Below are 15,126 nucleotides of genomic sequence, written 5' to 3' on the forward strand. Positions count from 1 at the left end.
AAAATATTAAAAAAAAAAAAAAAATATGCACACCCATGTTCACTGCAACATTACCCATAATAGCAAAAAGATAGAAACAACCTAAGTGCCCATAAACAGATGAATGGATAAACAAACTATGGTACGTACACATAATGGAATACTACACAACGATAAATCTGCGAAACATCTTACAACATGGATGGATCTGGAGGGCATTATGCTGAGTGAAATAAACCAATCCCAAAAGGACAAATACTGTATGAGACCATTCTTATAAAAATTCATGAAAATGTTTACACACAGAAAGAAGCAATCTTTGATGGTTTACAAGGGAGGAGAGGGGTGGGAAGGGAAAAACACAACAGATAAATGGTATCTTTGGCAAAAGGCATGACAGTGCTCAATACTGGGGAGGTCAGCACAACTTGACCAAGGCAAAGTCATAGAAGCCTCATAGATACACCCAAACTCCCTGAGGGACCAAGTTACTGGGGCTGAGGGCTGGGGGCAAAGGTCTCAAGGGACATCTAGCTCAATTGGCATAACATAGTTTATAAAGAAAATGTTCTACATCCTACTCTGGTGAGTAGCATCTGGGGTCTTAAAAGCTTGCGAGCGACCATCTAAGATATGTCTACTGGTCCAACCCCATTCTGGAGCAATGGAGAATGATGAAAATCAAAGACACAAGGGAAAGATTAATCCAAAGAACTAGTGGACCACAACTACCACAGCCTCCACCAGACTGAGTCCAGCACAACTAGATGGTGCCCGGCTACCACCACCAACTGCTCTGACAGGGATCACAATAGAGGTTCCCGGACAGAGCTGGAGAAAAATGTAGAACAAAATTCAAACTCACAAAAAAAAAAAAAAAAGACCAGACTTACTGGTCTGACAAAGACTGGAGAAACTCCGAGAACATGGCCCTCGAACACCCTTATAGCTCAGTAATGAAGTCACTCTCGAGGTTCATCCTTCAGCCAAAGATTAGACAGGCCCGTAAAACAAAATAAGATTAAATGGGCACACCAGCCCGGAGGCAAAAACGAGAAGACAGGAGGGGTCAGGAAAGCTGGTAATGGGGAACCCAAGGTCGAGAAGGGGAGAGTGTTGACATGTCGTGGGGTTGGCAACCAATGTCACGAAACAATGCGTGTATTAATTGTTTAATGAGAAGCTAATTTGCTCTGTAAACTTTCACCTAAACCACAATAAAAAAAAATCATCTGGAGAAATTAACACCGAGGAACATTCCTTTACATTGAGAGAAAATAGAAAGTAGTAGTACCTGTCCATCTAAACACATGCCTTAGGAACGCTCCCATGACAGTTAATTGACAAAGCCACTTCTTTGGCTGTGTTGGTTTCTAGGTGATTTTTTTTTTTTTTAATTAAGGGTATGCTCTTCTGTATTTGGCCATACTGTATAATTACTTGATACATCATTATTTCTTTTGTTATGAAAATTAGTTTTCTTGCAGCTTTGAGAATCCCAAGAGCTGGCAAGATACTCCGTGTTATGAGAGCAAGAGATGGAAAGGGTCTAGTGAGTAGTCCAGGAGGAACCAGGGACAAGAAGGGATCTCCTGCTAACATAATCAAGAGCTGGAGTCCTAAGGGGTGAAGCCTGTGCTGTGGAGTCTGGTCGCAGAGCTGCAGTACAACGCTGGCTCTGCCATTTACAAGTTCCATGACCTTGAGCGAGTTATTTAACCTCTCTATGCCTTTGTTTCCTTCTCTGTAGAATGGGAACAACAGTAGTACTTCTCACCACATGCAGTAGCTGTAAAAATTAAAGCTGTTACCAGCATACCTGGCACATAGTGAGCACTCAGTAAATATTACATGGCGTATATTCTTGATTTGCTCAGGCTCTTTGCTTCCTGCCTTTACTTCTTGATTGGGCCCAGAGTCTGTTGTCAGGGTGCCTTATGCAAGAATCAGTTTACTTGGTGGCTGAATGATCTAACAGAAAGAATTAACAGAAGGCCTAGGTCCATATTGTGTCATTGCCGCTGACTAGCTGTATAATTGTAGATGAATCTCTTAACTTCTCTCGATAATTTTTATCTCTAGAAGGGGAATCATGAGGCCTGCTCCACCTGACAGGGTTCGTAAATGAAATAAGTGGAAATATACTTTAAGGTATAAAATATTCAAGTGGTAATATATTATGGGCAACTTGGGATGCGTAGATATGAAGTCAGCCAGATTTTTAAAGTATTAATTGTTCCTAGGTCTTTTCCATTTGGGGATGCATTTCAGTGCTGCCATGAGCATCATTCCATGTATTTTAACATGTGGTCTCTGTGAAGGAAGTGCTTCAACTCTGCACCTGATGGTCAAGTACCACTGTCTACGTGGCAAAGGCTACATCAATGCGCGGTGAGGAGAAACTCCCTGTAAACTTTGCTTCTGTGTATTTCACAGGTCTCACCAACCCATAACCATCTGATGAGCACAGGAGAGCAGAGACAGCACACTCACACAGTCCTGTCCTCCCCGCCCAGAGGAACCGTCAGCCTGAGGTACGACTGCTTGAAACACCACACACCTCATCCCGAGGAATTGCATGAAAAATGAAACAATGGAGGGAAAAAAGAAACTGGAAATACGATCTTCCACAAAATGTTCCCAGAATCACCGAGATAGCCTTTGTTTCGATCCTGTGTTTGTTTCCCATTCATTAACGGTGAATGGACTTGTTGTTTTAAAGGGTAGTGCTTTACAGTACGTTTTTTAATCATTATTTTTATTGTGATAAAATATATATAACAAAGCATTTGCTATTTCAACCATTTTTATGTGTACAATTCAGCGACATTAATTACATTCACCACATTTAGATCCATCACCACTACCTCTTCCCCAGTTTTTCCTTACCCTTAACAGAAACTCAGTACCCCTACAGCCTCAACTCCCACTTCCTCTTCCCCCCAACTCCTGATAACCGCTAATCAGCGCTGGTCTCTATGCATTTACCTATGCTAGATATTTCATGTAAGTGGAATCAGACAGTATTTGTTCTTTTGTGTCTGACTTCTTTTGTGTCACTCAACAATGTTTTCAAGGTTCGTCCATGTGGTAGCATGTATCAGAACTTCATTTCTCTTTATGGCTGAATAATAGCCATATACATACATATATACACATACATCACACACACATACATCCTACACACATACATCACACACGCATACACACACACGCATACATCACACACACATATATACACCTATCACACATTTTGTTTATCCATTTACTTGTTGATGGACACTTGGATTGTTTCCACCCCTTGGCTATTATGAATAATGCTACAGTGAACATTGGTATACAGGTATGTGTTTGAGTTCCTGCTTTCAAGTCTTTTGGGTATATCCCTAGGAGTGGACTTGCTGGCTCGTATGATAATTCTATGTTTAACTTTGTAAGGAACCACTAAACTGTTTCCCACCACGACTGCACCGTTTTACATTCCCATCAGCAGTGAATGAGGGTTCCTACAGAAAGTTTTCTTACAGAATAAACTGATCTACTGTTAATGAGTTTGCTTGGGGGGGGCTATAATTTACAGTGAGTTTTCTTGCAGAATAGGTAATGGTGTTTATTGGGCCTCGTTAAAGCCATGTGCGCTAACTTCCATATTAAATGAACTACAAGATACAGTTTTAGCGCAGATCAAGGAGAACCTCTTTGGAAGTTCCTTTTCCAGAGCACTAGAAATTTAGGAAGCAAAGGAGCACTTGAAAAGTCTATATGGTTCTCTGCTGGTTATTTCTCTTATTTACTTAATACAGTTTTGTGAAGCTGGCCACGTGGACATGTCCATTGATGGACAAAGTGAAGCTTAAGTGCCGTGAAAACATCCACGTGTTAAAGTCTGAACCGAGAAGAGAACCTCAACTACATTTCCTGACTTTTTTTCTTGCTCTTTCAAAGGATTTCAGGCTCTCCGTAGATGCCCATTGAATTCCTCCCGTGGAATCAACTGTCCTTGTCTGTCTTTCAGGAAGCCCAGGGGAGAGGGCAAAAAGTGCCGGAAGGTGTATGGCATGGAGAACCGAGACATGTGGTGTACTGCCTGCCGCTGGAAGAAGGCCTGCCAAAGGTTCATTGACTGAGAGCCCCGCCCGCACACCCGAGCTACTCCCGCCCTCTCCTTCCACTGCAGGTTTGGAAAAGTGCTTTTGCTTCCGAACAAAAAGCACTTAAAGCCCGGGAAAAGCACCTCCCGGAAACTTGGTGGAATTACAGCAAAAAAAAAGTCAGCACCCTCACTGCTCTGACTGAGAATCCAGCCTGGAGCAGCTGTGACCTTCATTTCCTTCCAACGAAAAGCCACCCTTTTTTGCTGTATGTCTAGGTCTTAAAAACTGAACTTCTGTAGCAGGTGAACCAACAGAGCCCTTTTTTGCCTAGTGAGGAGGCGAATTTTGATAAGCTTTCTGAATAATGCCATTTCCGACATTTTTTGACACTTAAAAAAAAATAAGCTACACGTTCTTCAGTAGCATTTGTACAAAGAACAATACCTACTTTCCTTGTGAATAGTTGTTTTCCTGTTTTCCATTTGCCTTCTTGGAGCAGTGTGTCGCAAGAACATGCCACACTCTGGGTATCTTTTTTATTTTTTTTTAATGGCCCCAAACTGAACCATGGTAGAGCTGTTAGCCTGGAGGGCCTGGAATGGCATACATTTGAAAAGAGATGAACAATGGAAATCACCAGCAGACCTCAGCCTCAAGCTGAGTTCAGAAATGCAGCTGTCACCGTCCGGGAAACACCTTGGAGTTTTCCATGGGTAAGGAGCGCCTCCCCAGAGGCAGCACAGCAGATTCTCTGCCTGCCACCACCCAGCCAAGCACTGGCGCTCTGGGTAAGCCTCCATGCTTCTTTCAGGGATGGGACGCAGACCACAGCTCGGACCTGTTTGTCACTGCTTGTCTGTCAAGGTGTTGCCCGGTTAATGGGTCCTTTCTTGAGAATGCCACCACTGACTGATTTCAGAAAGGGTCGAGAACTCCAAACTGTCCCAGCAAGTTTGCTTTAAACAGCAGAACACAGCCTCCATCCACGTCCCCAGCTGTTCAGAAGGTCACGTTAGGTCAACAAACCAACTTCCGTTCTGAGTGCACTTTTATAGGTTTTTATGCTTTAGCATGTCTGGGAGATGGGTTGATGGACAATATAAACATTATATGGATAAAGGGTTGGTCCAAGCCTTTATTTTCTTATAAAATATTGGAGCTATTTATTGAGAATTAGCTCAGAAGGGAGCATACAGAACACCGAAAGGAAATGCTTGCTGGTTTGGGAATCTCGGTATTTAGTAAGGCCAGGGTTTGCTGTGGGTTCAGTGTATCAGGCTTTCTAGCCTAGCGGGTTTGGTTGGTTGGTCGGTTTTCAGTGGTGGGAGAGGACAGGGCAGTAGTAGTTCTGCCCTCTAAAGCTCATTATCTACCCTACTCCCAATTGCCCTGCTACAAGTTATTCCTCTATACCGATGCAAGGCAGCAAGAGCACCTTACAGGAGGCGCTGTGTAGGGACTGGGGACATAGGATCAGCCACAGCTGATCAGCACAGAGGAGAGTTTAATATATGTTTGGAGATTGCACATACACTTTTTTTAAAGAGAAGAAGTCAGTCATCTACTAATAAGATATCCTTTTTTAAATGTCTGAGGTTCTTTGGTGCAACAGCCACAGTTTATGCATTCATATCTTCTGGCAATTTTCTTTTTTAAGCTCTCATCAGACTCTTTTTTCCTCATTCCTTGTAAAAGATCCTATTTTCTTCCTCCATTTATTTTTTTAAACCACTCATTTCTAGAAAGCAGAAACAGAGCTTCGTCACCTTTCACGTCCTGATTCCCAGTCAGTAACGCCCACCGCACTGGCTCTGACGTACGTTTCAGTACTTCTTATAAGGTCACCCGGGAACGGGCATTTTTGAAATCAGGAATGTATCTGCCTCCTCTTCCCCAGCGCGTCCTTTCTTCTCCCTGGTGTCCCGTCAGCTCGCTGCAGTCACCCGCTGCAGTGACACAAAGCCGCTGGTCTGAGCCGGGGCTGGATTGCCCAGGGACCGCCTGCTTGAGCTAGATCACCACGAACTTAGACCGCGGGCAGGGCACGATGCTGGAGCAGCAGTTTTCCTCTTCGGCAAAGCTGCCTGGCCCTTGGTCCTTGGATTCAGTCACTAATCGAAAGAGCTTAAGGGGACGAGGAGCTAAATCCATGCCCCCTTCCAGGACTTTGGAACCAGAGGGAGAGATCTTTGGCGTGGAGCAGTCCCCAGAGCAGGGCTCCCCGGCTCTCACTCCCAAGATGTGCCCCTGAGCAGTTCTGAGCTCAGCGCTGGCTGAGCCGAGCTCAGGTCTTGCCTGGCTTCTAGCACACGCACAGGTGTAAGCAGAGCATAGAGCTGAAAGCAGCTTGGCTGTGATTTATTCCGTCTTCTGCATCTCCTGTCCGCACGCAGCTCCTTTTTGCTGGCCAGCCAGGCGGGTACAACTGCTCAGCCGAGCACCCCGTGTACCCTCTTCTCGGGCTCCCAGGTGCAGACAGAGGCTGGCCCCCACTGCCTTCCTGGACACATAGACACCCATTCCCTGTGCCAAGGCTTGTAAAAACTAGGGACCTTTTGACCTGGCTGACCTTGAAGAAAAGGAATCATATCTCCTTCAAGCCAACCAGAAAGCTATGAATTGCAATATACAGTCGCTGATTGTAAAAATTAAAATTAAACAAAGAGTAATTTTGTTATACCTGGGAACTAAATGAAGTGCCAAATTAAGCGAGACATCCATTTTATGCCATCTCTGTGGACCAAGTCCTTCTTCTGTCTTCATTTTTCAGGGAGAGGAAGGGAAAGGTAGGGAAGGGAAGTCCCCCTGCTGGCTGCATAATGGGACCAGCTTGATCCCAGTGATCCCAGAGGCTGTTTGTACAGAAGAAGTGGTAATACAATGGATTCTGGTCCCAAAGGCATGGTATAGCTTTCTTTTTTTTTTTTTTCCTCCTCCCTTGATAACTTTTTCCTCAGATACGGTTCCCCATCTCTCTCCAAAGAAGGCATTTTGTAATAACAAAGCATTCTCCAGATACCTGCAAAGCCAAGAGTGTTTATCAGGCAGTGGTTTTAAGCCTTAGTCCTTCCCAGAAGACACTGCACCCAGTTGGTTGGAGGCACTGTGACAACTGGAAGAAAATGCCCAGGTAGTTTGGGGGCCAGAGAGGAGACACAAGAGGCGCATGGATGCCTGGCTTCTGCTCATCTCCTTGGCACCGGCCAGCTACCTGCCTGAAAGGAGCCAGAGATTCCTGGGCTCCCCTGAGGGAACTGCCACGTCCTCCCTCTGGGAGCAGTTGCCAGAAGCTACCTGAAGGGAAGTCACTGTGGCCAGGTGCACATCTCTAGCGGACGGACGCCTGCCTTCACCTCACATGCTGGACACTTTCCTCCCCTGGCTGGCAACAGCCAGCGTCAGAAGAGGGCAGTGCGTTTCTGACCAGGGTTGTGAGTGCTCAGCTGTGAAGTGCCTGCCAGCAGCTCCAGGGACCAACAGGGGGCCCTTGATAAGAGAAATCCCTTGCCCCACCATAACCATGCTGCAGATGACAATTTTCTATAGAGAATAACGCATGTTACACTTCTTGGGCTTTCCAAAACGTTTTCAAAGAAATAGTCACACGTAGGATGCAAAAGGTTTCTGAGATTGAAACGTCCTCCATCAAACGCCAAGATTAGAGTTTAAGTCGGCTCTTCGGCGTCACGCTAAGCCAGACTTCTGAAAGCAGCCCCCGTCCTGAGTCCGTGGGCACTGCTGCCTCCACTTCTGCCCTCATCAGACTTCACTGCAGATTTAAGGGCAGCAGCACTCGCTTGATGAGAAAAGAGACAAGAATTGTGTGTACAGTAGAGAATGCCTTGAGAATAGTAGCAAAATACTATAAGTAATATTCATTTCCTCAGGGAAAATTAAAGGGTATGTGAAAAATAGGTCTGGAGGATCCTAAGACTAGGATGAATTTTACTGTCTTTAGAGTCTTTTCCAGTCAGCGTTTTCCGTAAAGGAACCTGATATAAGTTCATGACAAATTTACATCAACTGGACGGTACGGACTTTTCCGAGGCCTGGGGGGGGCGCCCTGTGAAAAAGCTGTTTCTTTGTAGCTGATCTGAGGTCAGAGGCTGACATTTGAGCCACAGGCACAGTCCCTGGTGGGTGTTCGTAGACTCATGTAAGGCTTTTTCTGAATGTAATTGTGAACATGCAGCCTTGCCAGTCCTTTCCGCAATCACCCGGTTAAATGACGGTTTATTAGCGATGCGCAGAGTTCTGTAGATGAAAGCTGTTAAAAATGTGCACTTTGCTCCCATAGCATGTTAAGGAGCAAACTTCCATGGACTCTTGTGGACAAGGTGCTGTTTTTCCTCATAACCCTGTAGAATTCCTATCGACCATGTCTACTGTAGCGTTGACCTGTGTGAAGGCAGGGGAAGAATTTGTACGTACAGATGAGCGGAAACCACAGGATGCGTGAGTAGAGATGAGGATGGAAATCATTTTGGAGACTGCGCTGGGCGCACAGGTCAACGGGGAATTCCATTTCTCTAAGAAGATAACTGTATCAGCAGCACACACGCTCCCAAGTCCTCACACCCGTGGGGAATTCTCCACGTGGGAACTGTTTCATCGCGTCTTTCTGCATTGTAACTAATCAAAGCATAAATCAGTAAATAAATGAGATGAGCCCTTTTAGGTACCAATTGTATCACTGAGTAACGCACCCCAGTAGAGCAAGAAAGTATCAAATGTATCCAAGACTGATAGGTTTGCTTACTGTGACTATGGAGAAGCCCATATCCAAGGATATAGACATGCTTTAAAAGATGTATCTATCACAGGACCAGAAACCAAAATGGGAATTTTCCTTCTGGTCCTGCTCTGTAAATAGTTCCTTGTGTTGAAGACAATCTCATGTTTTATAACTTTTTGTTGTGGGGCTGAGAATCAAAATGCTAATCTGTTTTGTCAACATCTTAAATACAGTAATAATACTGATAAGTTAATTCGTCAAACAAAACAAATTATACTGCTTCGGCTGCCATGATTCTAAGAGACGGGACGCTTTTGTAACAAGCACTAGGACTTCTCAAGTTGACAGAACTGGAGGTATTTTACAAGATGCAGTGTTTTGTAATCACAAAGAACATGAACATTTTGTGAAAAATGACCTTGGTTTTATACATTGTAGCTTATTTTTCACAATGCAGTCTTTTACCAGACAGGAAGGGTTTGTATTATAAACAATTCCTGCTCACCAAACAAAGGGCTATATGCCACTTTTAAAACAAATGTTTGACGGACGCGTATCTTTTCAGTTAATCCTCTGCAGCAGGAGTAGAAATGCAGATCGGATGGAACAGTTATTACAAGAGACTCAACCTGGCAGCAGCTGTTCCTTCTGTCATTACCAGTGTGTTTTCAAAGGATTATGGGGGGAAAAAGATAACTTTAAGAATCATCCTATATATCTTAAATCTCAGAATGTTAGCAGATCTGCTCGTAAGTTCGTTAGTGTCAAATGATAGATTCTATGTCAGAAAGCCAAGTTTACCACGCTACCTACAGAACCATGAACCTGCATTTAACGAACACATATCATTTGGTAGAAGTTTCTAAAGTCATAGTGTTTAAAAAAAAAAGTAAAATATTAAAAAAAAAAAAGAATTCTGAGATGATCAGTAGTGTTTAAATCACTTTGTCCTCAGCACTAATTAAATGACTTTAATGTCCTTGTCGGAACACGTGCTCAGTTTTCCATGAGAAAGACACGCTGGCAGGCACACAGAGCTGTGATCGGAAAGTGACTGTGTTCCCAAGAGTGGAGACCAAGGAGGGGAGCCACGGCGAGTTTCTTAACTGCACAAATAATTCTCGACTTTGCCAAAACTATATTCTAATACTGTACAGCGTTTCAAGCCCACTCACAATTAAAACAAGAAAGTATCTTTTCCTTCTGTGATTTTGGTCAATTCAAAAGCTAGCCCAGTTAGCCACTGATGCAGATATCAGCAAATCAAACAGTGGGACAGAATGGCTGTGCACCCGCCAGACATCTCCTCTGAGGCTCAGAGGGTTACGCAGACCTTGGTTTCTGATAGGCTTTAGAATCTGCACACAAGGGCTAGAAATGCACACGGGGTTCAGGAAAGCTGTGCACAGCCTCGGCCCCCAGCCTTTGAGATGAGACAGCCTGCAAATGTCTATCTTCGTTCCCTTGGAATATCTCCGTTGTTAGCATTCAAGTCCTCAAGAAGTATTTATTGCTGTATGGTTTTGAACCAAACAAGTCTCATCTCCTCTTTGAAATCAGCTTCCTAGTGGTACATGCAGCAGAGGTTGCAGATTCAGATGCCTTAAGAGGCAGGCAGGTTCCATAAATGAACGCCGCTGATCAGACACAAAAGGGACACTAGAAAATGGTGGTGATCGTGGTGAACTGGAGAACTCACTCCCCATTCAAAAGGGGACCCACACTCAGCTCTAGACCATCAGGGCTGCACAACAATTCAGGGCCTCAGGTGCCAGATCTGACTTGGAAATACGCGATTACCTGACATTTAAATATTGACAACTGACAGAAACTCTTGGCCAACACCATGCAAACCAAAGAGAATCCGGATGTGTCCAGGGGCAACCCATGACCACCAGTTCCAACTGCTGCAGAAAACGTAAGTCACATCCACGGTCATTAGGCCAAGTCCCTGCCTGATCCACACAAACTCAACGTGCATTGGCACCATCTCGGCAACAAAAATAAAAGAAGGGAAAGATTTGGTCATTTCTCCCCAGCAATCATTCTCACAGAAGATGTGAATACAGAAATGTGATATTCAGAGACCAGCCTTGCCTCTGATCAAAATACCCGGAAATATCATCCAGATCTCACTCTGCCTCCTCTGGTGTGCCCAGGCCGTCCCTCAAAGCATTGCATAACTGTAATCCCAGTTTTTGACTGTTTCCACTACCGTGACCACTGTGATGAGGGGCTGGCAAAGACGAGCCTTCAGAGAAGGCTGCCGGGGAGCCCCGCTGTTGGAAGACAGTACATGTTGCCTCCTTGTGCCAAAGCCCTTTGCCATCCCCTCCACACCCCTTCCCTCTCCATCCTGCCTCTAAGTTTTTGTTCCAGTTTGTAATTACTGTGGTTTCACCTCTGATAGGGCAAAAATCCTTGCTTCAGAACTGGGGGGTGCTTCCGGTATTTTGGAGAGTTGCGGATCTCCAAAAGGAAGTTTTTCCATGTAGAAAACCTTCAAGCCTTTGTCTGAAGGAAAGAACAAAATGGGAATCAGTGTATCATGGGAACAATTAAAAGTTGCTTCATTTGTTTGGATGGACTAAGTGTTTTTAAACTGTATCTTATGCCAGAGTCTTGATAGTGTTGGAGTAACAACTAGCCCTTTCACGTGTATTAAAAAGTATGTCTCTTTTGGAGCCATTATCTCGTTTGATCTTCATAAGAACCAAGTATAGAATAGGAATATTTAGGGTCACCGTCAACCACCGCCAAGGCCAACCCGGAGTAGTCTTGAACCTGTGAGTCAGCCTCACGACCGCCTGTGAGGAGGAGGGAAAGAGCTTCTTAAAGGGCAGACTGAGACCTTAGTCTTCCAGAATGAGTCTAGAACTGAGAAGACCCAGGGGGTCCCCACATTCTGGACCCATCCTTTCAATCTAGTCTGGTGGGCTCCAGATAAGCCCACATGTAACAGGCCCTTCAGCAGAGACGTAAAGAGCCCGCTCATCCACCTCATCAAAGGCAGACTTAGCCGTCCCCAGTCGTATCCCTTCACTGTAATTACCATGCCACCATTCCCTCAGTTCCATCCAACAACGTGCTGAATTATAGGATTCCTATTAGCTAGTGTGATATTCTGAGTAAAAATGTGGGCTCCCTGGGAAAAAGCTACTTTTCTGCTAGCATTCAACATTTCTTATCTATGTAAACTTCAGTCGATGTCAGAAAATTTAAACCCAGCTCAAATTTACCATTTGTAATGATCGAATCGGAGTACTGTACAATCAAATTTGGAAACGCCTGGTAACGTGGTTAAATCCTATTTAAATACGAATGCAATTCAAACAGCATGGGCAATGCCTGCCATTTTGCCTTCGTAAGTGTCTACAAAGCAGGTCAGTTCATGAATGGATTTCGCTCGCCTTCTGACATTAGTTTACCAGTTTTTGAACCTAGAGCAAAGCCACCGCACGGAGTTTAGCCGTGGAGCTAGAGGGGCCTCAGAAAGCCAGCATGGCCCGCCACCACCTTCAGTAACAGGCTTTTGGATGACGTTTCTTTGATTATGTTTTCGAAGTCATAGTACTGGAGGGGGAAGACGTTCGGGAGGAAGGCCTTTCTTCGCCTGCTAGAAAAGAAGCCCTCTTTGTAATGTGTAGCACCAATGTCCCAGCAGCAGTAGAATTTAAAGGGACCCAAGCTTTAGATAACAGTTCTGAAAGAGACAGCTATAAATTTTGGAAGAAGGCAGAGATTGTGATTAAACTGTGGTGCTCACTTTTTAAAAATGTTCTTTCAGATCAGGCACCATCCACATCATTATTTACTACCAGCTACAAATTAATCCTGAACCTAAATAACTATTATAGTTTCATACTAGGGACAAGTCCCTAATTTAAAAAACTAGCCAGAGTAGAAAATGGCAATTCCTGGAAAAGGCAAGAGAGGTGGGATTAAAGAGAAAAATTTCCTTTAAAAAGGAAACTGAGCTTAAAGAGAAAGAGAAGGAAAATCCCCATTCTGGTAACTATAGTAGTCTTATCTTCCCCTCTGGTTGAGCAGTGGTTAAGAGCTCAGCAGCTCACCAAAAGGTCGGCAGTTCGAATCCACCAGCCGCTCCTTGGAAACCCCATAGGGCAGTTCTACTCTGTCCTATAGGGTCGCTATGAGTCGGAATTGACTTGGCGACAATGGGTTTGGTTTTTGTTTTTTTTTTTTGGTAGGCCACCACCCTCATCCCTTTTGCCCTCATCTCCCCAAGCCAGCGGCCAGGCTGTTCGCCCCCAGAGCCCAAGGTTGAACAGGGCAGCAGCAGACATTCTTGGTTGTGGGCCGCTGGTCGCTGCCTCCCCCACTAAGGTCTAAGGGGATCAACATTACTGTGACTGGTAAGTCAGACCCTATCAGCACGGCTCCTACCTGCCTTGGGGGCGGGGGGAAGAATCTCCATCTGTCTGAATTGTTTTAGATGCTACCTGGAGAGAGCTCCATCAGCATAGAACCTGCCACGCTCATCACAAAAGGCTGGTTCAGACTCACTGATGGAGACTGGAAGCTGAAGGTCTAGGCCTTTCACGCTGACTCAGAGCGCCTGGCACATCTCCTGCCCCTCCAGTCCCTCCTCGGGGAAAGCTAACTGCATCATCAGAATCAACAACTGTTACACTGGGATCCAGGTTCTGAGGAGGCACCCTCGGGCAAGGAAGAGAGCTTTGTGTTTAATTACTCCAGGCCCTGACCTCTGCCCACAATAATAGAGAAGGAAAACTGACTTGGCCTTTATTCTGTGAGAAGGAAGTGGCTCCTTCAGGGTATAATCGTTTTAATTTTATATTTATGGAAAGAGAAAACAATGGCTCCAATCAGCTCCCATGGTTAAACACTGTCCATCCCTCCAAGGGAGTCCCTGGGTGGTGCAAAAGGTTAACACTCTTGGCTGCTAACTGAAAGGTTGGAGGTTTGAGTCCACTCAGAGGCACCTCAGAAGAAAGGCCTGGTGATCTATTTCCAAAAAGTCAGCCATTGAAAATGCTAAGGAGCAGAGTTCTACTCTGACACATATGGGATCACCATGAGTCAGAAACGACTCCACAGCAACTGTAAAAGGTATTAAAAAAAAAAAAAAAAATCCCTCCAGGGGAGCCCACTTCACAAGTTCCGGGCACAGATGGCAGAGACAGAGAGGGACGGTGGCAGAGTTGGGCCAGTGGCTTCTGGTGTTTGAATTACCCCGGAAGAACCTACAGTGTAGCATCACTTTGCAGATTACAAATCCTTACTTCACGTTTTAACCCTTTCTCGTATACTCTGCTTATTGGAAACCAGTGGCTGTGAGCTGACCAAACCCTGTGAGGATAGCAAAGCTCCTTCTTCCAGAGTCCCCGAGTATCCCGACTATTTGGGGAGCCTCCTAGATCCCTGGTAGAGAGCTTTAGATTTAGGCTTAGATCGTTAGGGAAGAATTCAATACCCCCAAAATATACTTGTTCAGTGATTTCAATAACTGAAAATGTCCTGGGTGTAAATAACCCAGGAATGTAGATCGTATGTTAAAAAAAAAAAAAAAAAATGCCATTAATCAATATTTTCCTATAACACACTCTAAAATTCCTATTTTTGTATATGAATGGTTAGACAATGGTCTGCCATTTAAACAGACACTCTCTCGAGTGACCAGACACTAGTATAGTTTCCAAAGTGTTTTGTGTATCAAAATGCTATATACTTCGAAGAAGAACTCAGGATAAGAAGAAATCGCTAGGTCCCAAAGGGTTCGTGACTATCATCAAATGCACCTGCGGAGTGGCTTATACAGTCGTGTCTTTCAATTGGGGGTCTGGGGAGGGAGAGAAAATTGTCACAAGACCTTTATTGCCCTTAGTCCATGAAAAAAAGGTTTAAAGAAAACTCTGCTTTAAAAAAAAAAAAAAAAAACAAGCCATCTTGCAAATTGTTTCTACACCAAATCTCAAATATTAAAATGAAATTATAAAATTGTTAAAATGGGGTATTTTGTGGAAATGCTGTCAGTAGAAAGCATTGCTTTTTAGTACCTGCTAGGACCCTGGTGGCACAGTTGTTAAGCGCACGGCTGCTAACCGAAAGGTCGGTGGTTCGAATCCACTAGCTGCTCTGCAGGAGACAGATGTGGCAGTCTGCTTCCATAAAGATTACAGCCTTGGAAACCCTGCAGGCAGCAGTTCTGCTCTGTCCCACAGGGTTTCTGAGTTGGAATCGACTGGATAGCAATGAGTTTTAAGCAAATAAAGGACAAAGACTCAAGAAAACGATGCAGTCCTTTCCATGTAATGATAGTGTTAGAACGACAGG

The 15,126-nt window shown here is 44.5% G+C and overlaps 1 protein-coding gene across 1 annotated transcript in view; it reads left to right on the forward strand.

Moving 5' to 3' along the window:
* The window catches only part of ZNF704 (zinc finger protein 704), a 275,117-nt gene extending 261,311 nt beyond the window's left edge, over positions 1-13,806 (forward strand). The window contains exons 8-9 of the mRNA XM_023740302.1: positions 2,416-2,513; positions 3,995-13,806. Of these exons, the coding sequence (XP_023596070.1) occupies positions 2,416-2,513; positions 3,995-4,106 (210 nt within the window). The 3' untranslated portion in view covers positions 4,107-13,806. The remainder of the gene's footprint in view (positions 1-2,415; positions 2,514-3,994) is intronic.
* The last annotated feature ends 1,320 nt before the right edge of the window (positions 13,807-15,126 follow it).

This window comes from Trichechus manatus, unplaced genomic scaffold (assembly GCF_000243295.1).
Source record: "Trichechus manatus latirostris isolate Lorelei unplaced genomic scaffold, TriManLat1.0 scaffold00152, whole genome shotgun sequence".
Classification (NCBI taxonomy): Eukaryota; Metazoa; Chordata; class Mammalia; order Sirenia; family Trichechidae; genus Trichechus; species Trichechus manatus.